We start from the raw sequence: 25,844 nt of genomic DNA on the forward strand, positions 1-25,844 counted from the left end.
TCACAGACGTGTGCATAGGAGGTAGCGGGGGGCGTCTGGCTAAACTCCGGTATGTCGGGTGCTATTCAGGTGTACTAATAATACCTCTTCTCCCATCCCTACAGGAGCAGTAACATCTCGTCCACTTCCTGTTCTGGCTCCAAATCATGCCCTCTGGTGACTGCACTTTGCTTTGCCCTCCACACGACCCGCCTCTTCTTCCCCTCAGATTCAGAAACCCACCGTCTTTGCTGTGCACTCAGTCCTGTTTGGTGACTAATGGGCAGAGAGTCACACAGCTTTTTCCCTCAATCAAGTCTATAGAATCGACATATGTAAAGTAGATTTGGCACATTGTAACAGATAGAACTTTATTAGTCCTCATAAAAATATGGCTTTTTATAGGAGTTCAATAAATAAATACATATTGTTATAGTGTGACAGACAACTAACCCCTCTGAAATACAGACCAGAGTGACTGAAAGGAAGAAAATACTTCTGACATGGCGGTCCCAGTCCCAGTGCGGCATTATGTGAGTGTATTGCTGTATGTATGAAGAAGCCCAAGTAGCGTTTCTTGATACACTTTTGGTCAATAATAATAATAATAATAATATAATAATTATTATTATTAAGGATAGATATATATGAAAGGCACTATATAATAGATAGATAGATGTGAAAGGTGCTATTTAATAGATAGGTAGATAGATATGAAAGGCACTATATAATAGCAAGAAAGAAAGAAGAGTACTATATAATAAACATAGTCTAAGTGATAGATAGACAGATAGATAGGAAATGTGTTATATAAAGTAGATAGATTGGGTACATTGTAATAGGCAGATAAAGAACATTATAAAAAATAAATAGGAAAGACGCTCTTTACAATTGATGAAAGATTATAAATAAAATAGATAAAGCATACTGTAATATGGATAGACAGAAAAAAGTGCCCTATAAAGTAGATGGATAGAAAAAAGGAGCTGTAGTAAACAAGCAGATTGGGCACATTATTAAAAGACAGATAAGGAACATTATAATGGATATATAGGAGAGGTGCTGAATAAAAGTGAGAGACACATTGGGCCCATTACAACAAATGGATTTGAAAGGTGCTTTGTACAGTAGACACACAGACTGAACATATTGTAATAGGCACATAAAGAGCCTTATAATGCATATGAAGGAAAGGTTATATATAAAATAGATATAACACACTAGAACAGGTAGACAGGAGATCTGCGATATAAAGTAACTATATAGATAGGTAGGTAACTAGATAGATGGAATGGTGTTATATAAACTAAAAAGTAGATTGGGCACATTGTAATAGATAAAGAACACTCTAATAGATTGAAAACGTTATATATAAAATAGGTAAGAAACAGTGTAATAGATGGGTAAATCAAAAAGGTGTTAAATAAAATATAATACATATGCCGCATTATAATAGGTAAATAGAAAAGTGCTGTACAAAGTAGATGTAAGGTACAAATGTATATAGAGGGGACAAGGTAAAGTGTTGGGGCACCACCCTAGTACCCTGTTTAATAACCAAGGCACAAAATAAAAACTTTAAAAGATTTAAGTTGCGTCTGCCAAGAGAGATCCGTCCTCTACAGGCGCAGGTTCAGCACTGACAGCCTACTTCCGGTCTCACGATCTCGTAAATAGCAGACGGCGAGGAAGAGGTGGGACTACCGGGATGCTTCCGGAAGTGACGTCAGAGGTTTTATCGCGCTGCCTCCTCCTTCTCCTCTGAACTGCATTACACTCCCCGGGGTTTCGAGTCAATCTTATTTCATTACAACCTTGAACTTGCTCTCTTTGCGCTCGTGTGTGACGATAGATAGACTGGTCACATTCCAAATGATAGCTGGGCAAGGTAGTAATATAAAATAGAGAGGAAAGGCACTATATGGACTCTGTTTACAGGAAAGGTGCGAGATACATTATAGATGAACGCGCTTATTGATTGTTTGATTTCTTCAGTAATAGTCCGCTTCTTCGTTTAGGTCATGCATGTACTGTATGTCTGGAGTGTTTCAAGTCCATGCCATTCGTTTTATCTCCCCCTAATAGTAACATATCTAGATTCATCTTGACCTTTTTCTTCTTTATAAGTTTAAGTCTCACCAAGTGAACAGTTTCGGATCAAATGGAGTCGGGTTGTCGTAGCTGTGCTCTTTCTTGTTGTTTATCTAAAGCCGTTAATTTATTTCCAGTGTTGTAATTCCAACTTTCCGTTTTCAGCTCCGTCCTTTTTCGCTCCACAGCCCGAATGGCACGTCGGTGTCAGTCTTTTCCTAAGGTAGCCAACTGGGCCATATTCCTCTTCGTGATGCATTTTATTTAATGTCGATCTTTCTGCGGGATGTCGAACCCTGTGGAGCTCAAGGCGCTAAAACGAGAATCTCCTGCACATCGCCATACAGTCCAGAATGTCTGTTCAGGTCCTGATGTCTCTGCGCTCGTGCGCTGGTGTTTCACTTTCAAACACACACACACACACACACCGAGCCTGCTAAGGGTTAGGCGCTCAGGCGCGTGTTGACTGCCGGCTGCACTGTCCTCTTTCCGCCGCTAGGGTACGCTGCCTGCCCGCCCGCCCGCCGGGTTCTCCGCATCTTTTCCGACCTCAAAGTTGCGCTCCGTCTCGAGCCGACGTGCTCTTTTCCAAGACGTGTTTTTCTCTCGTCTCTGCGTTTCCCCTCAAATGAGTTCCGTGCCAACACCAGCAAACCAAATGTGAGCACAGGTGACCTCGGCGGATGTATTCTTTCTGGGGTGACGTTTCCGCCCTGTTGCGTTTAAAATCGGCATCAGTTGCCTTTTGATCACGTGGATGTTTCCTCAGGCATCCTCTCATAATTTGAAGATCGCCCCGTGGGGTCCATTGAAGACTTTGAATTTTTCTGTTGAGCGATCGCACGATTGTGCGCTGGTCGCTTCTCCCTTGCTGTTTATTCCATACTTGCGATTGAAGCCCAGCACAGATACACACATCGTTCTCGGGTAATCACATTGATCGATTGAGTGATTAACTAATACAGTTCGTCTACACCTATCGAGTATAACCGATATGATGATTCCAAGGTGCATCACCCTTGTTTGTGGGCAGCAGAGTGTTTTGAGCAAGTCGTAGCCTCATAAACCATTCACTCATTCCTCAAACCTCCTTATGCTGATCAGGGAGGCGGGAGAAGCTGGAGGCTCTCCCAGGTAGCATCTGGTGCAAGGCAGGATTGCAGGGTGAGCACACACACACACACACACACCTGGGGCCAATCCACCTAACCGCCAAGACTTTGGTCCATGAAGAGGAACATGCAAACTCCACACAGGGAGCACCCGTGACTTGAACCCTGGTCTCCTTATGTTGCAGAACAGCTGCACTACTACTGTGTCATCCAGACTAATAACCATTTGCTAAAATTAAATATCAACACTATTCTTGGTGTATTTGTGTGTGTGCGTGAGGTTATCCCACTATTGGCTGACATTCCATCCAGGGTTAGTTCCTGTCTTGTGGTTGGCACTGCCATGATAGATATGATCGTGATCCTGGCCTACAGAATTAGTTTGTTCGAATTGAGAATGAGATTTGGGGGTTTTGCTGGAAGATGACAGAAAGAGAAACTTTATTATTGTTTTCGGTTGACACCTTTACTCAAAGTGACTTACAGCACTGGTGGCACGGTGGTAACACACAGTAAGGAGACCAGGAGCCAGCTGTGTAGAGTTTGCATGTTCTCCCCGTGTCTGTGTGGGTCACCTTCGAGTGCACGGATTTCCTCACACAGTCCAAAGACATGCAGGTTAGGTGGATTGTGTGTGTGTGTGTGTGTGTGTGTGAGACCTGTGATGGACTGGCACCCCGTCCAGGGTTTGTTCCTGCCTTGTGCCTCATGCTATCCGGTAAAAGCTCCTGTAACCCCAACCTGAGACCATGCAGCAGGATGGTAAATGACTTTTTTTAACGTTTCAGAGGTGCAATTGATTTCATTTCTTTTGTTTTGTTCCCGTTGGAGCAGGTGAAGTGATTTGCTCAGGGTCGCTCCGTTTCAGCATCTGAATCCACAACCTCAGGGTTTCAAGTCCAAAGCCTTAAGTGTTACGCCAGGGTGCCTGCCTCAGGTTTTAGCTCTTCTCTGATGTGTATTCAGATGCCACTCGTCCTCTGGTACTTTATTGGCCTCCATTGTCTTGAGATTTATTCTGTTCTACAATTGTCTAATAATCATTAAAACATGATAATGCACTGCACTTATATAGCGCCCTTCCTGTGCTCAAGGTGTTTCACAAATACACAACGAAATACAGTTGGAAAAAACTAATCCTCCACTTTATGGTGTCGCTTTGCTCATCTAATATACCGCATTCCCCTTTTCATGGTATATAAGGCACTATGTAAAATAAAGTTAGCCTTAACGATTTATACAACCGATCCCAGTTTTTATGTTCCAATTGGAGCGCAGGCAGGCTAAATGATTTGCTCAGGGTCACTCCGTTTCAACAGCAGGGTCTGAACCCACATCCTCGGGGTTTCAAGTCCAAAACTTTAACCCGTGCGCCATTCTGCCTGCCTGCCTGCCTGCTTTCGCTTTTAGATCTTCCCTGATGTGCAACCACACGCCGCTCGTCCTCAGAGCATTTTAACAAACCTTCAGAGAATACAACAGAAATAAAAGCAAAATAATCCGGCACTTTATTATGTCGCTTTGATTGTCTTATAAACTGTCTTCTGTCTAATAATCATCATCATCATCATCATCATAGTAATAAATAATTATATTTATATAGCGCCTTTCCCATGCCCAAAGTGTTTCAGAAATATTCAAAGAAATACAATATAAATAAATACAAAATTATCCAGCACTTTATCATGTGCTTTGATTGTCTTATAAACTGTCTTCTGTAAAATAATAACAATAATCCATCCATCCATTTTCTAACCCGCTATATCCTAAACTACAGGGTCACGGGGGTCTGCTGGAGCCAATCCCAGCCAACACAGGGCACAAGGCAGGAACCAATCCTGGGCAGGGTGCCAACCCACCGCAGGACACACACAAACACACCAAGCACACACTAGGGCCAATTCAGAATCGCCAATCCACCTAACCTGCATGTCTTTGGATGGCGGGAGGAAACCGGAGCGCCCGGAGGAAACCCACGCAGAGAACATGCAAACTCCACGCAGGGAGGACCCGGGAAGCGAACCCGGGTCTCCTAACTGCGAGGCAGCAGCGCTACCACTGCGCCACCGTGCCGCCCCAATAACAATAATAATAATAATAATAATAATAATAATTAATAATAATAAATTGTATTTATATAGCGCCTTTCCTATGCTCAAAGCATTTCACAAGTGTCCAAAGGACAACAAGAAAAACAGAAAAGCAAAACAATCCTGCACTTTATTCTGTTGATTTGCTAGTCTTATAAGCTGTCTTCTGTTTAATTTATATAGCGCCTTTCTCATGCCCAAACTGTTTTACAAATATGTAAAAGAATACAATAGAAATAAAAGCAAAATTATCCTGCCCGCTATGATATTGCTTTACTTGTCTTATAAAATGTTTTCTTTTTAATAATAATAATAATATAATATATTTATTTATATAGCACATTTACCATGCTGAAGCATTTCAGAAATATTCAAATACTACAGGAAGTAAAGCAAAATAATATTGTGCTTTATCGTGTCACTATTCTCATCTTATAAAGTGTCTTCTGTCTAATAATAATAATAATGATAATAATAATTGTATTTATATAGCACCCTTTCCATACCTAAAGTGTTTCACAAGTATTCCAAGAAAGCCATAGAAATAAATGCAAAATAATCTTGCACTTTATCATGCCACTTTGATCGTCTTATAAACTGTCTTCTGTATAATAATAATAATAATAATAATAATAATAATAGTAAAACTAGGGTGGCACGGTGGCGCAGTGGGTAGCGCCACTGCCTCGCAGTTAGGAGACCTGTGTTTGCTTCTTGGGTCCTCCCTGCGTGGAGTTTGCATGTCCTCCTCGTATCTGCGTGGGTTTCCTTCCACAGTCCAAAGACATGCAGGTTAGGTACATTGGTGGTCCTAAATTGTCCCTAATGTGTGCTTGGTGTATGTATGTTTGTGCCCTGTGGTGGGCTGGCACCCTGCCTGGGGTTTGTTTCCTGCCTTGCGCCCTGTGTTGGCTGGGATTGGCTCCAGCAGACCCCCGTGACCCTGTAGTTTAGGATATAGCGGGTTAGATGATGGATGGATAATAATAATAATAATAATAAATTGTATTTATATAGCGCCTTTCCTATGCTCAAAGCATTTCACAAGTGTCCAAAGGACTACAATAAAAATAGAAAAGTAAAATAATCCTGCACTTTATTGCATCACTTTGCTCGTCTCATAAGCGTCTTCTGTTTAATAATAATTATTAGTAATAACAATGCATTGTATTTATATAGCGCCTTTCCCATGCCCAAACTGTTTTACAAATAAGTAATACAATAGAAATAAAAGCACAATTATCCAGTACGTTACCATATTGCCTTACTCGTCTTATGAAATATTATCTTTTTAATAATGATAAAATAATAATATTTTAATAAATATTATTTACATAGCACCTTTACCATGGTCAAAGAATTTCAGAAATATTCAAATACATAGGAATTAAAGCAAAATAATATTGCACTTTATCGTGTCACTAGGCTCGTCTTATAAAGTGTCTTCTGTCTAATAATAATAATAATAATTGTACTTATATAGCGCCTTTCTCATGTCCAAAGTGTTTCACAAGTATTCAAAGAAATACAGTGGGAATAAAAGCAGAATAATCCTGCAAATAATCGTATTGCTTTGCTCGTCTCATAAAACGTTTTCCCCGTGTCGTGATATGCAGGGTGCTATATAAAATAAAGTTCGCCCAGCGATCTATAACACCGGTCCCCATCATAAACCTTTATCAGTAAGGTAGACGTTGACGGGTTAATAATAATTCCTACCCCCCCCTTCTCTTACCCCCTGTCGTTGCGAATTCCCCGAAGGTGTGTGTGTGGCAGTCCCCCCTGGGAGGGTCCCCTTTGCATTGCGAGCTGCCGTAGTTGGAGTATTAGATCGAGAGAGAGCGAGCGAATGAGCGAGAGCGCGCGAGGGAGAGAGCGAGCAAGGGAGAGAGAGAGAGACAGAGAGAGAGAGAGAGAGAGCGAGCGAGCGAGAAGTACTTGAGTTACATTGTTGGGTGAATTTTGATACAACACAACACGGCGATTTAAGACATTCTGGTTACCCCGTTGGATCCTTGTGTACTGCACCGCCTGGCTTCGTCCATTATTTTTTCCTGCCATTGGTTTAACAACATTAAAAACAAGGGACAGAAGAAAACACACAAAAAGCAAAGACACACGTCCGGATCAGCTGGCATGAGCTAAGCCAGCAGGCATGGAAACCAAGCCGTTCTTGCCACTGGGTAAGTTTCACCGCTCGGTGCGTTTACTGTACTGTCACACGCGACTGGGGGAGTTCACCGCGCCGCGATCCGCCTGCCTATTTGGCCACTGAAGTGTCTCCGAGAAAGGCAGAATGAAAAGTGAGCAGCACGAAGCTGGCCGCCGCCACCGCCGCCGCCGTAGCTTTGAATCTCTGCGGGGTCTTGGGGGACAGTTGCTGCAAGCGGACTTTATGCTGGCCGCTGGGATTGCGGAGCACAAAACACACTTCTTAGTGAGCCGTGCGTCACTTTTTTCTTTTTTTTCTTTTCAGCAGTCGGGCGACCGACTTGTTCTGTGTGTACAAAAATGTGAACGTCCGAGCGCGCTTGGCTGCTTTTTCTGAACGCCTGAAAACACGAAGCTGAGCGCCGTCCGTCAGTCCATCCATCACCTGTAAAGGAGGAGCGTGCGTGATTTTTTTTTTTTTTTATAACGTTTGTTTTTATGGGTTGCCGTACGGGAGCCCCACAGAGCTGCGTTGAAAGCAAACGCGTGGATCGCACACACACACACACACACACACACACCCTCTGGTGCCTTATCTGCACCACTTGAAACTTCTTTTCGGATCGCCACTGCACAGCTTTGAAAGTGTCTGTGTGGGTGACGTGGTGCTGGTGGGGGGTGACCGTCGCCTCCCTCAAGTTGTCGTTCAAAGTCTACTTTCAGTCGAGCTCGGTTTGTCAGCGGCGAATCCAACTCGGCCGCCGAGTCCACACCTCGCAGGGATTTCGTTTTGCGCTTCGCCTTTTTCCTCGGCCGCTGTTCGAGGACACCGATCGGCGAGCTCCGTCTTCCTGCAGACCTTCAGGCCGAGCCACATTTCGCCGAACTTTTACCACTTGTTCTCCGTTAATGTCCTTTTAGTGCTGCCGGAGCCATTCATCATTATCAATCATTGACTGACTGACTGCACAGGGGCGCAGCGGGGTAGCGTATAGTCATCTCGCAGTGCATGGACTCCGGTTCAGCTCTCGTCTTGGGGGTCAGCCGTTCTCAATGTGTTTGAGCGGGCTTCGTCCCTGAAGGGAAGGAGGGAGGCATTCGAAAGTGTTCGAGCTTTCAGTGTGCCAGGCGCTGCATTGGCACTCCGTCCAGGATCGTTACCCGCCTTGCCACGTACTGTTTTGTCCTGAAAGCATTTATTAACATTCCGGTTCGACCCTAAAGCTGACCGTGAAGTGTGTACGACGTGTGTACTCGCTGGCAAACTTCTAAGTGGCAGCCGGGCTTTTCAGCCACACTGCAAAGCATCGCATTCCCTCATATCGTTTATTTTGTTGTTGTCACTTTTGATGTCATTTTATTAACGCCAAGAAACGGGAACATCGACGTCGTTCTAAAAAAAAAAAAACGACAAAAAACAAATAAATAAAAAAAAGAAAGAAAGGCCAAGAAGAAGCGGCCCTGACGTCCTCGGCCCCGACAGGGTTAACCAAAGGGGCGTCACGCGCCGCAGATAAGCGAAAACACATTTTTTTGTTTCTTATTTTTATGTCCTGGCAAATCTGATAACGAGGCTCATTTGCAGTTAAATATATAAAGTACAGCAAAAGAAACAAAGTTGATTAGCACTTGGGGGGCAAATTAACGGGCACAGCATTTTCTGCGATTCCAAGTCATTCATGGATTCAAAGCTTTAAAGCCGTGCAGCGCATTTTTTTTTTTCTGGAAATTGTGCCTTGATGGTGCCCACCTTAAAAAAATCTACAATCCTGGGGTGGGACTCACCACACGATGGGCAGAAGCATAAATTGGACGCACATAGCATCCCTCCAATAAACCCTTTATTCCAGTTCAAGGTCACTGTGTGCCCATCCTGGCATCATTGGGTTGCAGCCTTAGATGGGGTGCCAGTCTGTCCACGTATCGGCTCACGCACACTAAATGGCAGCAGACCGTTCACTTAATGAAACATGCGCTTCTTTACGATGGGAGAGGGAAAAGCCCCACATGGACACCGGGAGGACATGCAAGTCCTACACAGGCCACACTCACTTCAGAGGCATCAGATTCCACTTATGTGCCACACTCTGTGAGTCAATGTGCAATGCCCGTGTCTCTAGGGGGGCCACACTTCTTAACCAAGTGGTATTGAAAGGATAGCTGGAAAGTCACATGATGGACACTTTGACATTAAGCCATGAGCATGTGGTGATTTTAGTGTCACAGAGCCTCCATACTGGCACGTCTTCACCATGCCAACAGTGGGTACACCACACTTCTTTTCTTCATTGGTATTGCAGGCGTAGCTGGAGAATCATTTATTGATTAAAACCTTTAAAATTGTGCAGCTTATTTTCTGGAGGGCTGACTAGATGACGCCAACCTAAAGGAGTCTCACAATCCGATGGAGGATCTCACCACACGACGTGCAGAAGTGTTTGACATTAATGGTACCCCTCCATCAAACCCCTTTATCTGGTTTAAGGTCACAAAGTGCCCATCCTTGTCAGTATTTCTCAGTCTAACCCTGTATCCTGTCATGCACACCCCCATTAAGTCACACCAAACACTTCATGTGATGTGCACTGCTTTGAGGTGTGAGAGGAAAGCACCATGTGAGCACCAGGAGAACATGCCAGCCCTACACAGGCCACACTCAGTTGAGCAGAAATGAAGCCCCCCTTATGTGCCACACCTTATTAATCCTCAGATAGGTAAAATAAATGTCACCTTTGATTGACTGGAGGAGCGGCCCTGCTTCTGAGTGATGGCTGTGAGCAGGTGAGTGTGCTCAGGGACGCTATACTGATTTGTCCTTAATGGAGGTGAAGCCACCATGGTGATCATTGTGAAGCGCATGAGCTTCAGACCTTCTGCCTGAGTGTGCCATACACATCTGGAACGTGCAGTCGCGCAGTTCATGCTTTATATGGCACCTTCATAGCAAGCAGCAGAGTTACATAAAACAACGGATGAATCAGAAGTACAGTTGGCAGACAATCAGAGCCTAAGTTTAAAATGACAAAGGACAGAGACAGGCTGAGATTTGGAGACGCACTCGTCCAAGTGATTAACCGAGGGGTCACCATGTGAGTCAGTGGCCTTTGTTATTTTATATATAGCGTCTTTCTGTCGTGACTGGCACACCCAGGAACTTTACAGGGGCTCCTACAAGATCACCAAGGGCTGCTTAAGGCGACCCGTCCAGAGAGCCTCAGAGAGAAAGAAGCGGCAGCCTTTCACCTAATTGGGCCACTAGGGGGCCCACTTCCTGAAAGCCATTGCTAACGAAGGCGCAGTTGGAAAGCTCGCACGGTGGACACTTTGACATTAAGTCATAAACAGTGTGAGACTGGGACTGGGTTACCCACAAGTCTTACCCAGGCCCATACCAATAGGGGGCACACCGCACTTCTTGACTCCATTGGAAATGAAGCCACAGCTAGAAAGTGGCATGAGAGACAGACACTGTGACATCGAATCACGAGCATGTAGTTATTGTAGTGTCAGAGATCCACTCCAGACTCGCACTGGGTTTACCAACCCATCTTCCCCATGTCTATGCCACTAGGGGGCACACTAGACTTCTTTACGTCATTATTATTTGAGGAATAGCTGTACTGTAGTGTGACAGACACCTTGACATGAAGTCACAAGCATGTTGAGGTTTCAGTGTCAGAGTACCTAAAAACTGGGATTGGCACATCTTCCACATGCCCATGCCACTAGTGGGCACACTATGTTTCTTTATGTCTTATTAGAGGCGTATCTGGTCTCACAATGGACACTTTGATAGTAATGTCTTAAACATGTTATGTTGGCATTGGAGAGTCACTGCAGATTGGAAAGGGGTTACCTACACCTGTCTTTCATGCTTGTGCCACTAGGGGGCACAATACATTTCATTATGACTTTACCACGAGGGAAACTGCAATGAGGTGTGATGGATTCTTTGACATTAAGCCATGGGCATGTCGAGATTTGAGTGTAAGAGACCCACTTCTTACTGGGTTACCCGCATGTCTTCCACATGCCAACAGGGGGCATCCTACACTTCTTTATTTCATTGGTGACGCATACTTAGCTGGAAGGGCATTCATTGACTGATTTCATTTCAGTCATTGACATATTTTCTGGAAATTTGCCTCAATGATGCCAACCTAAATAAAGACACAATCTAATGGTTGATGTCACCAGACTATATGGAGAACAAACACCACAGCACGTTTGGCACAGATAGCCCCCCTATATCTAGTTCAAGGTTATGGGGTGCCCATCATGGCAGCATTGGGGTGACCTTTGATGGTGCTAGTCTCACCTCCTGTTTAATCACAGATACACACACTTCATCACACCAGACAATTTAGAGGTGCCCACTTTAGGTGGCATTCATTTTCTAAAGGTGTGAGAAGAAGGCCACTGGGAGAACATGCCAGTCTTACTCAGATCACACTCAGTTTAGCATGGCACACTATTAATCCTCAGGAAGTTAAGGTTATGATTTGGCTGATGGCTTATCCATTTTATTTTTCCCAAGCATGTAAACTGAGTTGTGGGGAGTTACTGAAGCTCTTTAGATAAGTAAATACCCAGTACATGGTGTCAGTAGTGGGATTTGAACCCACAACCTCAGGGCTTGAAGCCCAGCTCCTTAACCACTATGCCACACTGCCACCAAAATCAAACCTCTTAATTGATCAGAATGACCACTCGAGTTAAGAAATGATTGACGTGAGGAGCTGCCCTGCTTTTGAGTGATGACAGTGACCAGATAGGCATACTGAGTGACTTGTCCTTAATGGAGATGAAGATGCCATTGTGATCATTGTGAAGTGCGTGCCACTTCAGGGTGGACGGCACAGACCTTCTGCATGACTGACTGATACACATTTGGGTCATGACATCGATTACTTCATTCCTTATATAGCGCCTTTGCACCGTAATAGAATGAATGAATCGGAAAGCTGGTTGACAGACATTCAGGGAGTAAAGCTAGAATGAAAATGTGACAAAAAAGGGCACGGAGCAATTGAGACAGTGAAGGCTCCAATCAATATGACATATGAATGAACAAACAGCGGCCATCCGTCATACGTGTGTGAATGTGCATACGGGGAAAGCGTCCAGCCCTGAGTGTGGGGCGCAGATTACTCAGTAAATGCTAATCAATAAGCGACATCAGCAATAAAACAATTCATAACACAAATGTGACACGTTCTGCAGAGGTCACGATACACCAAGGCATGGCAGCGTGGAAACGAGAGGCAGAGTTGCTTGATGTTACTAAGGCCATTTATCAGTCAGCATTATCAGCGTAGCCCCGTGCAAGGGGACATTTAGTGGGACAGTGTGACGTGGCGGGCAAACAGGCTTAAAACAATTCAGACTCCCCTTGGGGGAGTGGAGCCAAACACAACAGCGTCAGAGGCGAGGCGAGAACCACAACCCTGGACGGGATGTCTGGTCACCACAAAGACCTCTCACACCCACCGACACTCACACTGGGCCAGTCTGGGATCACCAGTGGACCTCACCAGTGTGACATTGAGGAGGGCAGAAGGAAAACCATAAGAGCACTGGGAGAACATGCAAAATTACAGTGACCACAAGTCACAAATGTGGCACCCTATTCTATATAGTGCCTTGTATACTTGGATATTTTATAAAGTGTCTTTCTTAAAGCTTTCTACATTATATATTATTAATTATATAATCCCTTTCTTATCTTTGACAATACTGTATAATACATAGAGCCTTTACTATCTATCTATCATATAGTGCCTTTCATATCTATCTATCTATCTATCTATTATATAGTGCCTTTAATCTATCTATCTATTATATAGTGCCTTTCATATCTATCTATCTATCTATCTATCTATCTATCTATTATATAGTGCCTTTCATATCTATCTATCTATCTATCTATCTATTATATAGTGCCTTTCATATCTATCTATCTATCTATCTATCTATCTATCTATCTATCTATCTATCTATCTATCTATCTATCTATCTATCTATCTATCTATCTATCATATAGTGCCTGTCACATCTATTTGTTATATAGTGCCTTTCATCTCTCTCTCTCTCTCTCTCTTTCTCTATCGTTCACTGTATAAAATAAACATACCAATTTGAATTAAACTTGTTTTTTTTTATAGCCATGCCATATTGGTAAGCCACCTTTGGTCTCCTAAAGAACCACCCATAAGAAGGTTCCAGAAGGAGAGCATTTCTTCATTTCCATCTGTATCAGGTTCCATAAATGACCACCAGCAGATTCTAACAGATTCCTAAACTCCCGGTATATCCCTGATTTTAAAAGTGCTCTCTATTCTTGTAACCACACTGGGCTCAGTTCTGGTTTTCTTGGTCTCACAATATCCTGCCTACTACACGTTTAAGATGTCTGCTCTGCCCTCATATCGGTAAACGTTTTCAATGCCCAAAGAGGAACCTCCACGTGCACAGGGCCCTCCAAGGAATGAAATGGCTGCTTGTCAAGGAAAGGGTCTACGAGGAGTCATAGGGCTCAGTAAAATAAAACCAGTTAATCCATGCCCGTTATTTGTTAGAGTGCTGGACTCGTCTATTGTTCTGCCCGTGGTCGTGCAGCGCCATGTCGTACCTCAAATGCCGATTCCTGATGTTGTCGTCCCCATGTGAAGTGTGGGCGCACCCAGCCAGGGCTCAGAAGACACGCGGGTGGGCTGACGTGGCGGGTCGGGTGAGTCCCCTCCACCCAACCCTTCGGACCTCACAGATTTCTAATCAGGGCCGGCTGACGTCACGTGGCGCTATATTTGAACGTTTCGCGGTTGTGTTTTCAGAGCGCTGAAGCTGCGCTGCCCACCGCACTGCTCACTAACGCCTCTCTGCCATCAGCTCCGCCGCTTGTCATCTTCACCGCGTTTTTTTTTTTCCTCTCCCCACAAATTTCGTGCCCGCCCGCCCGTCTGTCTATCGCTTGCTGCTTTCAGGCGCCGACATTTTTTAAGCTCACACGATTCCTTTTCTGGCTTCGCCTCTCGAATGCACTCTCATGTCAGCTTGTTTGGGTGCTCCTGCCGAAGACACGCAGCGCAAATCTCCATCGCGACACCCAAGTTGTCAGTGTCTGTCCACAGAGCCGACTCGGTCACCGTCACCTCACCTGTTTGCCGGTAGTCAGTCACGTGCTCGAAAGTGTGCGAACTGCTGCTCTGTAAAATCCCTGAAAGCCCTTTGGGATGAGGACTTCTTATTGGATGTCAAAGGATGTAAGTTGCCATAGATAAAAGTGTCAGCCAAAAAATAATGTCGAGCAGCAAAAATATATTTCGTGACACATGAATTATGTATACCGACATTTCATGTTGTTTAAATTTATTATAACATTAGAAAGTACTGCTCTTTAAATACTGCGTGTTTAAACTGCATTTTGTTGAAAATATTCTTCCAGCAACTAACTACCTTAAAATGAATGAATTCGTCCATCCAGCCATTTTCTTAAACCCCTTCATCCTGAGCAGGGTCGGCATGGAGTTACCATTGAGAGTAACGAAGGAACAATCCCTGGAAAGGACGCCAATCCGTCACAGGGTGAGCACACGCATACACACGCAGGGGCAAATTAACATCCCCCATCCGCATAACCTACGTGTCTTTGGACATTGGACATCGGGAGAACATGCAACCTCCATGCTGGGGAGACCCCACGTGACATGAACAGCAGCCTCCTTGTTGAGAGATATCAGCACCACCAGTGCGCCAAAATGAATTCAGTTCAAATCAGTTGATGTTTTTGTATAGCGCCCTTCACTAAGTGCAGGTGCCAAGGTGGTAAGTGCTCAGGTAAATTTACTTATAGTGCAGACTTGTTAAGGGGGTGCCAATCTTAGGTCACGCTTGTTAATTTAATAATAGAACTGGACTTCCATCAATCCATTTCCTAAACCTGCCATATCTCGAGCACAAGTCTCTGCGGAGGATGGAGCCTAAGTCCAGCAAACAGCGCTGGACTGTAAACCTCAAAGTGGCTGGCACAGTTCTCCCCTCCAATCCACAGCGCTTTTTATATCCACTCATTCATTACAGAACGTCTTTCACGTCCATGCATTATATTGTGTTTATCACGTCAATGGATCCTGTATGTTTCCTAATTGTACAGTAGTTGGCTATTGCATGGCAGCTTCTCACTTGAAAGCGCACCGTGACCCTCAACATCTCCACGTCACTCGCTTCACGTTCCTTTTGTGATTGGTATCTAATTGTATTTATTTAATTATTTATTTTTGTGTTTGTTTGTTTATTTGTTTATTATCTCAGACGGTTGTGTTTATGAGTTTGTCTCTCGTGCCCGCCGTTTCATTCTGTCAGTCAGGTGACTCAGATGCCCGCTCGCTTTGCATTTTTCCAGTCCGTTCGCAGCGCTCCAGTCAGTTTCAGAGGCACACGGAGGTCCACAAATGGCTCTAGTGATCAATCAGATCGGGTGACTGTTGTTTCATTTTTCTTTTTCTTTTAATTTTCTTTATCTCGTTTCTGCGAGACGCTGTCGCCATTCATGAGCAAAGCACCCGCCGTGTCGCAATCCCCTAACAGACGCTGGCCGCAGTAACTGCCGTTTCGTGCAGCGCGCCGATCGCGTAAAGCGCGTCTCTGCCTTTTTTCTTATTTTGTCAAAATAACTTTTTTTTTTGTGCCGTTGCATTTCGAGTTCACTCATGATAACTTAATAATTCCTTAAGGAGAAAACAAACCGTGTAAATCATTTTAATGCTCGGGTAATTACTGTAGACGCTAATCTAATTAACATGTAATGCAAATTAGGCAACAGTAGGCTAATGATTTATTATTTAAATGCACCCTTAATTCACAGTGGCACTAGTGATGGATTTATGTGAAAGGACTGTATGGAGTTCAAAGCCAAATCAGCAATTAGAAGTAATCTGTTTAATCACTCGGTAGGTCATTTTGTAAAAGTTGCATAGTTAATAATGCATGAAAATAATATAAGTACATCTTTAATTTATCAAATAGGTTATCTAATTACTGCCATTATTAATCCAATCGAACGAGACAAATGGACAGAAATTAACTCTTAATTACCGTTGAATAACTAAACTTTTGAGTTAAGTGTCCCCTTTATGTATTAATGACTGAATATTAAGTCACTCTGTTTTCTTCATTCATAAATCAATGGCATCCACTCTGGAGTGCATTTTAGTATTGTCTCTGCGCACAATCTGCACTTCCAAATTAAGACCTCCTAATTCTCAGATTTATCAATCCATCCATCCATTCTCTAAACCCACATCACCCGGAGCAGAAATGCATCCACCATCAACAGAAATCCATCCATCCATCCATCCATCCATGCATCTTAAAAAGTCCACCTTCCATCCATTATCAAAAGACCACCATCGTCCACCCATCTTCCTCAGAAATCCATCTTCCATCCATTTACTCATCCATCTTCCAACTATATGCCACTCATGAGGCTGGCACTTCTGTATCTTGCTGAAGTGACACAAAACAGGGAGCTCTTATCGTGACAGCGCCCTTATTGAGTCCAGTGGTTATCCAAACTGTGAGTGTGCCAGAGGAGCATTGGCACAAAGGGGGCTGGACTGTGACTGGTACACAGACCAACCCCCCCAAGTCTACCCATTAGTCTTTCTCTGGGATTACTGGGACCAATCCTGGCTGGGTTGCACCTATACCCAGGCTGTCCTTCCATTATGGCCTTCTTGCCAGGTAAGAAACTGCCCTCCATTCCAGGTGGGATGCCTGTCTATCCATTATATGACATCTAAAATCCCCGTAAAGCCTGCTTCTCGGATTCTGTCATTTCGAGCCTCTTTCCTCGCCTCCTGTCCGCTTTTTGATTAACACTAAGGGTAAACAGGCCCGATGTGAAATTATCATTCGGGTTTGTTGCAGATACTTCTGGTTTCTCTGTTTGCTCGTAGTTACCCAGTGTCACTCGATATGTTCTTTCCTTGCCAAACTGACCAATCAGATTGCTCGGAGGGACCTGACACACGCACACAGACTTTGCTTTACTAGTAAGGGTACTGGTTGAAGAAAGCTGGTAGAATCATTTAAAAATGTATACCATCCTATGCCCTACGTGTGCTTTTAGCTGTTTTCCTCGGTATTTGTGTGTGGCTGGATATTTCTTCACCCGCGCTCCATCTGTCGAGCGCGTCCCCGTAAAGCTCGCTTGTCAGCCCCCTCGTTATTTTGAAGGGGCCTTTCTCGCCTCCTGTCCGGTTTTATACTTTGAAGGCGACACTTTCAACGCCTTCACACTCGCTCGTCGTCTTTCGTCACCAGAGCCAAACTGACCAATCAGATCGCTCGGAAGGGCTGGACGCACATACATTAGTGTTTTATTCTATAGTAGATATATAGATAGATCGGTATAAATAGACCGTATATGTAAGAGGGCGCGAGGGAGGGAGAGAGTGTTTGTCTCGCTGTCAGGTATTAAGCCTTTAATTGGCAGAAAGGGAGCGCCAAACCTGTTAGTGTTGCCTCGGGGCTGAGGTGTTGGAGTTCTCAGTACAGGCCTGCGGTGTTCACTTCTTGTTTGACGAGGAGCCACGTCACTTCACCTGCACAAAATACAGGGCCATATTCGGACTTGTAAATCGACTTGGATTAAAAGTCACTATAATCAAATACTTGGAATAGGCATCTTCAAACGTGCAGGATATTCAGAGAGGCTTTCTCAAGAAATGCGAAAAGACTTTGGCAGGCAGGCTTAAAAAAAAAGTCGCTCAGCGCCTCTTGGACTCCTCAGCGTGTCCCTTGTCCCTTTGCAGTTGACAGACGTCCCACAAGCACCGACCTTTTACATCGCACTGTTGTTGAAAACCCCGGCTATCCATTTGTCTAACCCGTTTATCCGGTTCAGGATCGCGGAGAGCCGCTGCCTAACCCGGCATTGCCGGGCATTCAGCAGGAACCAACTGTGGAAGAGTGCCCGGCTCCCTGGAAAGGCTGAAAAAGAAACTCCGCAATCGGAAAAAAATTTGTAAAGACTAAAGAGGATGAGGCGCTTTGACTGTCAATGTGGGGGCCGTTTATTGAAGTAAAATGTTTGAATAACTGACCCTCCAGGTGTTTGCTGATTGGAATTGTGAAACACCGCGGTAAAAACACAAACACACAATCGAGAGCGCGTGCTGCCGCGCGCGCACGCACACACGCACGCGCTTTCCAGCGCTCCACGGCCATCTCTCACTTCTGCTCTTCTCCATAGTTCCTTACACCTCTCTCGCCCTCTTTCTTTTCTTCTTGTTGGCGTGTTTTTCCCGCTCCTCTCCTTTCCGTTTCTTTTTCTATGTTTTTTTTTCTCCGTATTCCCGGTTCTTCACCATGCTGTCGTCAAATTCATCTTGCTATTTTTCGTTTCCACGCGGTTCTTTACTGGCACTTTACTGCGTCGAGCAGTTCCTCGTAGCCTCGATGCTACATTCTGGTGAGAGTCCTTGGCATGTGAACTTGGTTCTTGGGGCTTTGAAAAGGTTGAACAAAGCAGAAATCTTTAATGCGTGGTAGGCGACCAAGCAGAACGCTTAGAGATCAAGAAAAGCCGAAGTAAGTCACCCAGCGCTATTCTGAAGAATCAGGATGCGATATCGGGACAGCTTAGCTATTCGCTACACAAACGGGCTTGATGGGCTGAATGGCCTCCCCTCGTGTGTCACATTACTTGAGTTCTTTTAAAATCGGAGACCTGGTGGCATTTCATCAGTCTCTTATCATCTGTCCATGGCTATTTTTGCACCCTGTTAGAGATTTTATTAAATAAAGGGTTTTTTTTTGGAACCTTCCTTCACGTGGACAGTTCTTTTGGGAACTAGAAATGCCCAAACCCTTATGGTATTGCTTTGAAGAAGCACTTTGATGCTTTTCTTTTTAAGAGCGTATGGCACCAGACTTGTACTGCTATAAGCAACGGACACCAGATTGAGTTTGAAGGATATGTGGACCCCCCAAGACGAATTTGTCTTAAAATAGTGGCAGAGAACGAGTAAAGAAACAAATAATATTTGGGCACAGTGGGTAGCATTGCAGCCTCACCGATCCATTGTTCTGGGTTCGAACCGCCTCGCCTGGACGTTGTACCTATGAGATTTCTTGGATGCGTGCAGGCGAATGTGTTGGCATGACATGTGGCGCAGGTTGATTAGGATATGCAGGTAAGAATTAATCAACTCTGTGCACGGCCATTAGTGACCATGACACTTCATCGTCATTTTAAACTGCACACTGCATGTGTGGCTGACGGCGTGAATGGGACGGCGCAGCGATGGACTGGAAGCCCCCGTCCTGAATCTGTCCTGCCGACCCCCGGCCACACGGAACTGCTTCAGGCAGAGTTGACAATGCTATATTATATTACATTATTTATGATATATTATATTGTACATATATGGAACTTTATTCTGCTTAAAGCTAACATTTAGCTTTTCACAGAAACTCAAGAAATATCCAAACAGTCAGAGACACACGAGAATTACAATACGAATTACAATTCAATTACAATTACACGAGTTTATAATATATAATATACAAGCCGCCTGCATAATGCCTCCCTGCGACTCTCACTGCCAAGACAGAAGTTTTTCTTTCTTTTAGTCATACTGCTGAATATTTACCTGTTTATTTATTACATTATTATTTAATTTAGTTTTTATTCCACATCTGTAAAAAGCCACCAATGGGGACAAATACAGTTCTGTCTATTTATTATTTGTTGCTATCTTTCTCCATCCATCCATCCATCCATCCATTATCCAACCCGCTATATCCTAACTACAGGGTCACGGGGGACTGCTGGAGCCAATCCCAGCCAACACAGGGTGCAAGGCAGGAAACAAACCCGGGCAGGGCGCCAGCCCACCGCAGCTTTCTCTATCCTATTATTTTATATTTGTCTGATGTATTTTTCCAAGACGACGTACAATATTGAGATACCTTTGGTTACGTTTCTTTTGTTTTTTCACCAATTGGGACAGAAACAGGTGAGGGGACTCACTCAGGTGACGCTCAGGTGACGTACGGGGTGAAGTCAAAGGCCTGAGCCACTGCACGGTAAAAAAAATGGCTGTTAATTAGACAGAATAAAACTGTGAAATAGCGAAGGCAAACATCTGTAAAATGTAAAACGTTAAAGCGCTGTTTCATAACACCGAGGCACTAAAATGAAATATACAGACCAGTATAACAGATTTTACAGTGCTAACCCGTAAAAATACGGTGAAAAATGGTGATCACGGCATCAAAAAATGAGATAATGCCATCAGAAAGGAAATCGTGTTACGCTTTCCATTTTACTGCACCAGGCTGTTTAAAGAAAGTGTCTGTTTGTTGACCGTGTGCGGTTTGCGCTAATCCGCCTTCACATGCGGTGACCAAGAATGAATATTCACATATAAACAGCGACCTCACATTCGTTTAACTCAAGATGATCAGATGTATGTGCTTGATGTGACTGTTTCTTCAATATCACTGAATGAATTCATGTGCACCGGAGGTAAGGTGTGGTTGCCATATACTGTAGAGTAGGATGCAATTTTTCAGAATTTAAATATTTTCTGTTTTTTTTTTCTTGGCACCGATTTCTAAATTTGCATACAGTTATGATATTTGCATAAGGAAACGCCCCCTTTTACAAAGAGTCTTCCAGGTGAACCGCAAACCTTTGCACAGTTGGGGGAACAGAAACAGAATCAGCAGACGTATTAACCCCGAGTGCTGAAGGTCCTTTGAGGTTATGAAGATCATTTATGGGGCGGTTAGTTTGAATAAACTGGCAAACCTGAAGGATACTATATGCCACAAAAGACAATTTACCTCTCCATAAGACAACATGACAACGCGCCATTAGACATTCAGTTCTTTTCAATGTAAAAAACAGACTGTGTGGTGGTCTTGGTGATTCTGACAGCATTTGTTGATGGTTTACTGATTGGCATCTGAATTACAGTGCGGGCATTTCAATTTAAACATTCACTTCTATTGTAATGTGCTGGAAAGAAAACACAGTTACTTACTGTAAAATATATACACTTAGTTATACCATAGATGAAAATATATTGTCACTTTATCTTTTATGGTAAAATTCCAGTAACCACAGCTGCCAGTTTTTTATTGTAAATGTAACTTTTTTTACAGTGTACACCACCCCATCTATCTATCTATCTATCTATCTATCTATCTATCTATCTATCTATCTGTCTGTCTGTCTGTCTGTCTGTCTATCTATCTATCTATCTATCTATCTATCTATCTGTCTGTCTGTCTGTCTATTATATAGTGCCTTCACTCTATCTATCTATCTATCTATCTATCTATCTATCTATCTATCTATCTATCTATCTATCTATCTATCTAATAGTGTTTTTCATGTCTATCTAGTTAGTCTCTGGTCACAGAATTGGTTCAAGTGGGATATTATATTATATTATATTATATTATATTATATTATATTATATTATATTATATTATATTATATTATATTATATTATTCAGTCAGTCAGTTATTGTCCAACCTGTTATATCTTAACATAGGGTCACGGGGGTCTGCTGGAGCCAATCCCAGCCAGCACAGGGCACAAGGTGGGAACAAATCCCGGGCAGGATGCCAGCCCACCGCAGGACACACACCAAGCACACACTAGGGACAATTTAGAATTGCCAATCCACCTAACCTGCATGTCTCTGGACTTTGTGAGTAAACCCACGCAGACACGGGGAGAACACGCAAACTCCACACCACCATTAGTCTTTATAAAATGCGGCACTGGTAATAATTTTCATTTGTATAGTTTTAGTATGAATGGCGTGTGTCACAAAGCGCCTCACAAATCAAACAAACAAAATAGGGAATCCATGTGGTTACCTGACATGAGAAAAAACCGACAAATAAAAGAGTAGACGTGGAGGCGCTATAAACGGGCAGCAGCGTGTGTCTCGTCCAGGACGTGATTACTGGATGATGCCGCAGTGTCCTGACCACTTTGTGCTGTTATAGAGGTTTTCGTTTCTTTACAAACGTTCCTTTTTGCCACCGGGCACACTCCTCGTGCTCCTCTTTTCCCTTCTGTCTGCCATGTGCTCAGCTCCACACAGTGGACCGGTTGGCGTTACAGGTGGCGTCCATTACTGTACGATAATTACTTCCCGGCCCTGTCCGTTATTTCTTACGTGACTCCCTCAGAAGGCAAAGTGGATCCAGGAAATGAACGAATGAACAAAGTAATGAATGAATGAATGAATTAACACCTGCTTTATTAGTGACACAGCTTCTGTCCCTTTGCCACCCCCGATGTACTGTAAAGCCACCTGGCAATTCCAGAGGTGTCGTCTGAAGCGATGAGTGTGCCAGGCTGGACGTTTCACTTTCAGTAATACACTGAACATTCTGGATGGGTGTCTACACGGAGGCGCCATCAGATTTGCGCTGCATGCCAAGTACACGTGACAAAGGAGGAAGCTGGCAGAGTTGGGTCACCTTCCGCTTCTGAATTCTCATGGAATGATGACAGTTTCGGTCTGAGATCTGTGAAATCGGCACGTTTGGAGGGTGAGAAAGCATTTCTGTGGTAAAAGTGAGGTTAAGCAAAATGATAGCAGTTTAGGAAACGACAGTCCTGTACGGGGCAAGCAGGCTGTGCCCTTACAGGCAGTGCCACCTCCGACGGCCCGCCCGAGACCCAATAACTGGACATTTATACACGCGTGTTAGCAGTGCTGGCCGCTTTAGTGCTGGTGCTGCAGCCTTCAATAATAATTTATTATTATTATTATATATAATTTATTGTTATTATTACTATTTTGGAGACAGATGTAAAGGGACAATAACCTTTCATGACTTTATAAATATTCAAAAATCATTAATAGAATTATAATTGTGTGATAAATTATAATTGTAAACTAAAGAAAACAATTTATTTTCTAAAGTAAGACATCTGTGCCTGTGGTCGCCTAATCCAACTATACTTTTGAGCTTTGTTTTTGCTAATGGGGGTCTATGAGGTGGCTTTGGCATTTCTAGGGGGGGTGGCAGCCCCCATCCATAAAGAACTGCTGGTGTCAGGTGACCTCTAATGACATGCAAGGTGTCCTTTTGTGATGAAGGGGGATGCAAGAATGTGGCACCTCACACCTCAAGAAACAAGGTGGGCCCACCTGCCTGGACCCCCCAGATGGGTGTGAAAATGTGTGGCGCTACAAATCCCTGACGCCCCCACCCCATCTCTAATTGGAATGTCCATTTTGTGAAACAAAAAAAACAAAGTCTTATTGTTGAGGTGGCACCCAAAGGGACCAAAGAAAAGCAGCAGAAAAAATGTCAAGCGAGGCAAATGTGAAGTAAGACGGCTGGAAGCAGACAATGGCGGGCTGGCAATGGGGAACTCGCAGGCAGCCAAGAATTACTCATGGAAAAGCAGCAAATGTATGAATCTGATATGTTTCTGATTTAAATGTTGTGAAGGACAGCAGGACAGTGAGGCGCACTGCACTGCAGGGACTTTTTTCCTTCCATCGGGGGCTTGGTATAGACCACTGTGCAGGCAGGACGCCATTTATATATAATGTGTGTGTGTGTGAGACCTCCAAACTGGTGTAGCAGCACCCCAAACCCACAACACAACTGGCACAACAATTGTCATTTTTATTCTTTCCAGTACCTTGACGGGCCTTTCTAGAATCCTCCCACACAGAACAGCACAAGAATACGAATAAAACTCTTCCTCCTCCTCCGTCCTTCTCCTCTTCCTCCAAACAAGTGTTGTCCTCTTTCTCCCGACTGTGACTCCCTGAGGTGAGGCGGACCGACTCCTTTAATCTCAGACACTGCTGGTGTAAGGGCATGGTCTGTTGGAAGCACAACTGGGTCATGTGGAAGAACCAACATAGTAAGGTTCACTGATCCCTGCAGCACCCATGGAACCCAACTGGGCCACCTTGCCGGACTGCAGATCCCAGCATGCCCTGTGGGTGTCCTTACAGGTGGCACAGACCTGGGATGTCATCATGTAGAGTTTCGAAGGAGCAAACAGTTCATATATTTTTTTTCTCCCTCCCTCCTTCTGGCATATCGGCCTCCAGGCTTGTGAGAGGATCAGCCCGGACACAACCAGACAGACACCGGACATTCTTCAAACACACACGTTTATTCAAAACAAAGTCCCCCAAGACACAAGTCCCCCGCACACACACACAGTGCTTCCAACACCAAAACACCCTTCCATGGGCCTTTAATTGTCCGTGGGCCACCTTTCCTTTTATCACTGGCGCTTCGTCCTCCTCCAGCACCCGACTCTCGCTCCCCGACTGTAGGAAGGCGGCCCCTTTTATAGTCACCCGGATGTGCTCCAGGTGCTTGTTGCTGTTTTTTCGGCAGCACTTCCTGGTGTGGCGGAAGTGCCGCACGAGCACCCGGAAGCACTCCAGGCATCCCTGGAAGGTCCTTCCTCCACCTTCCCAGGTGTGGCGGAAATGCAGATCTCCTGGGCTGCACAATGCTCGGGGCGTCCCCTGGCGGCGGGCCGTGGGCCCCACTGGGTTTGAGCCTCCTTGCTGTGTCCCCGTGGTCCCCTCATTGTCCAGGGCAGTTACTCCCTCGTGGCCTGCAGGACGAATAAACTACCTTTCGGTCCTTCCAGGCATCCCGGCTGGGTCTGGCCCCCACAATATATACAGTATATATTTATATATATATATATACAGTGGTGTGAAAAACTATTTGCCCCTTCCTAATTTTTTATTCTTCTGCATGTTTGTCACACAAAATGTTTCTGATCATCAAACACATTTAACCATTAGTCAAATATAACACAAGTAAACACAAAATGCAGTTTTTAAATGATGGTTTTATTATTTAGGAGAAAAAATCCAAACCTACATGGCCCTGTGTGAAAAAGTAATTGCCCCTTGTTAAAAATCACCTAACTGTGGTGTATCACACCTGAGTTCAATTTCCGATTACTGCCACACCTGTTTCAATCAAGAAATCACTTCAATAGGAGCTGCCTGACACAGAGAAGTAGACCAAAAGCACCTCAAAAGCTAGACATCATGCCAAGATCCAAAGAAATTCAGGAACAAATGAGAACAGAAGTAATTGAGATCTATCAGTCTGGTAAAGGTTATAAAGCCATTTCTAAAGCTTTGGGACTCCAGAGAACCACAGTGAGAGCCATTATCCACAAATGGCAAAAACATGGAACAGTGGTGAACCTTCCCAGGAGTGGCCGGCCGACCAAAATTACCCCAAGAGCGCAGAGACGACTCATCCGAGAGGTCACAAAAGACCCCAGGACAACGTCTAAAGAACTGCAGGCCTCACTTGCCTCAATTAAGGTCAGTGTTCACGACTCCACCATAAGAAAGAGACTGGGCAAAACGGCCTGCA

At 44.2% G+C, this 25,844-nt stretch overlaps 1 protein-coding gene across 2 annotated transcripts in view; it reads left to right on the forward strand.

Annotated features, from left to right (window-relative positions):
* The first annotated feature begins 7,135 nt into the window (after positions 1-7,135).
* LOC120535074 (retinoic acid receptor RXR-alpha-A) overlaps positions 7,136-25,844 on the forward strand; it is a 194,866-nt gene continuing 176,157 nt past the window's right edge. Inside the window, exon 1 of one of the 2 annotated variants that reach the window (XM_039762617.1) lies at positions 7,136-7,455. In XM_039762617.1, the coding sequence (XP_039618551.1) occupies positions 7,428-7,455 (28 nt within the window). In that variant the 5' untranslated portion in view covers positions 7,136-7,427. The remainder of the gene's footprint in view (positions 7,456-25,844) is intronic. The other variant, XM_039762618.1, reaches the window with a different exon arrangement.

Source organism: Polypterus senegalus, chromosome 9, assembly GCF_016835505.1.
Source record: "Polypterus senegalus isolate Bchr_013 chromosome 9, ASM1683550v1, whole genome shotgun sequence".
In the NCBI taxonomy this organism is placed as follows: Eukaryota; Metazoa; Chordata; class Cladistia; order Polypteriformes; family Polypteridae; genus Polypterus; species Polypterus senegalus.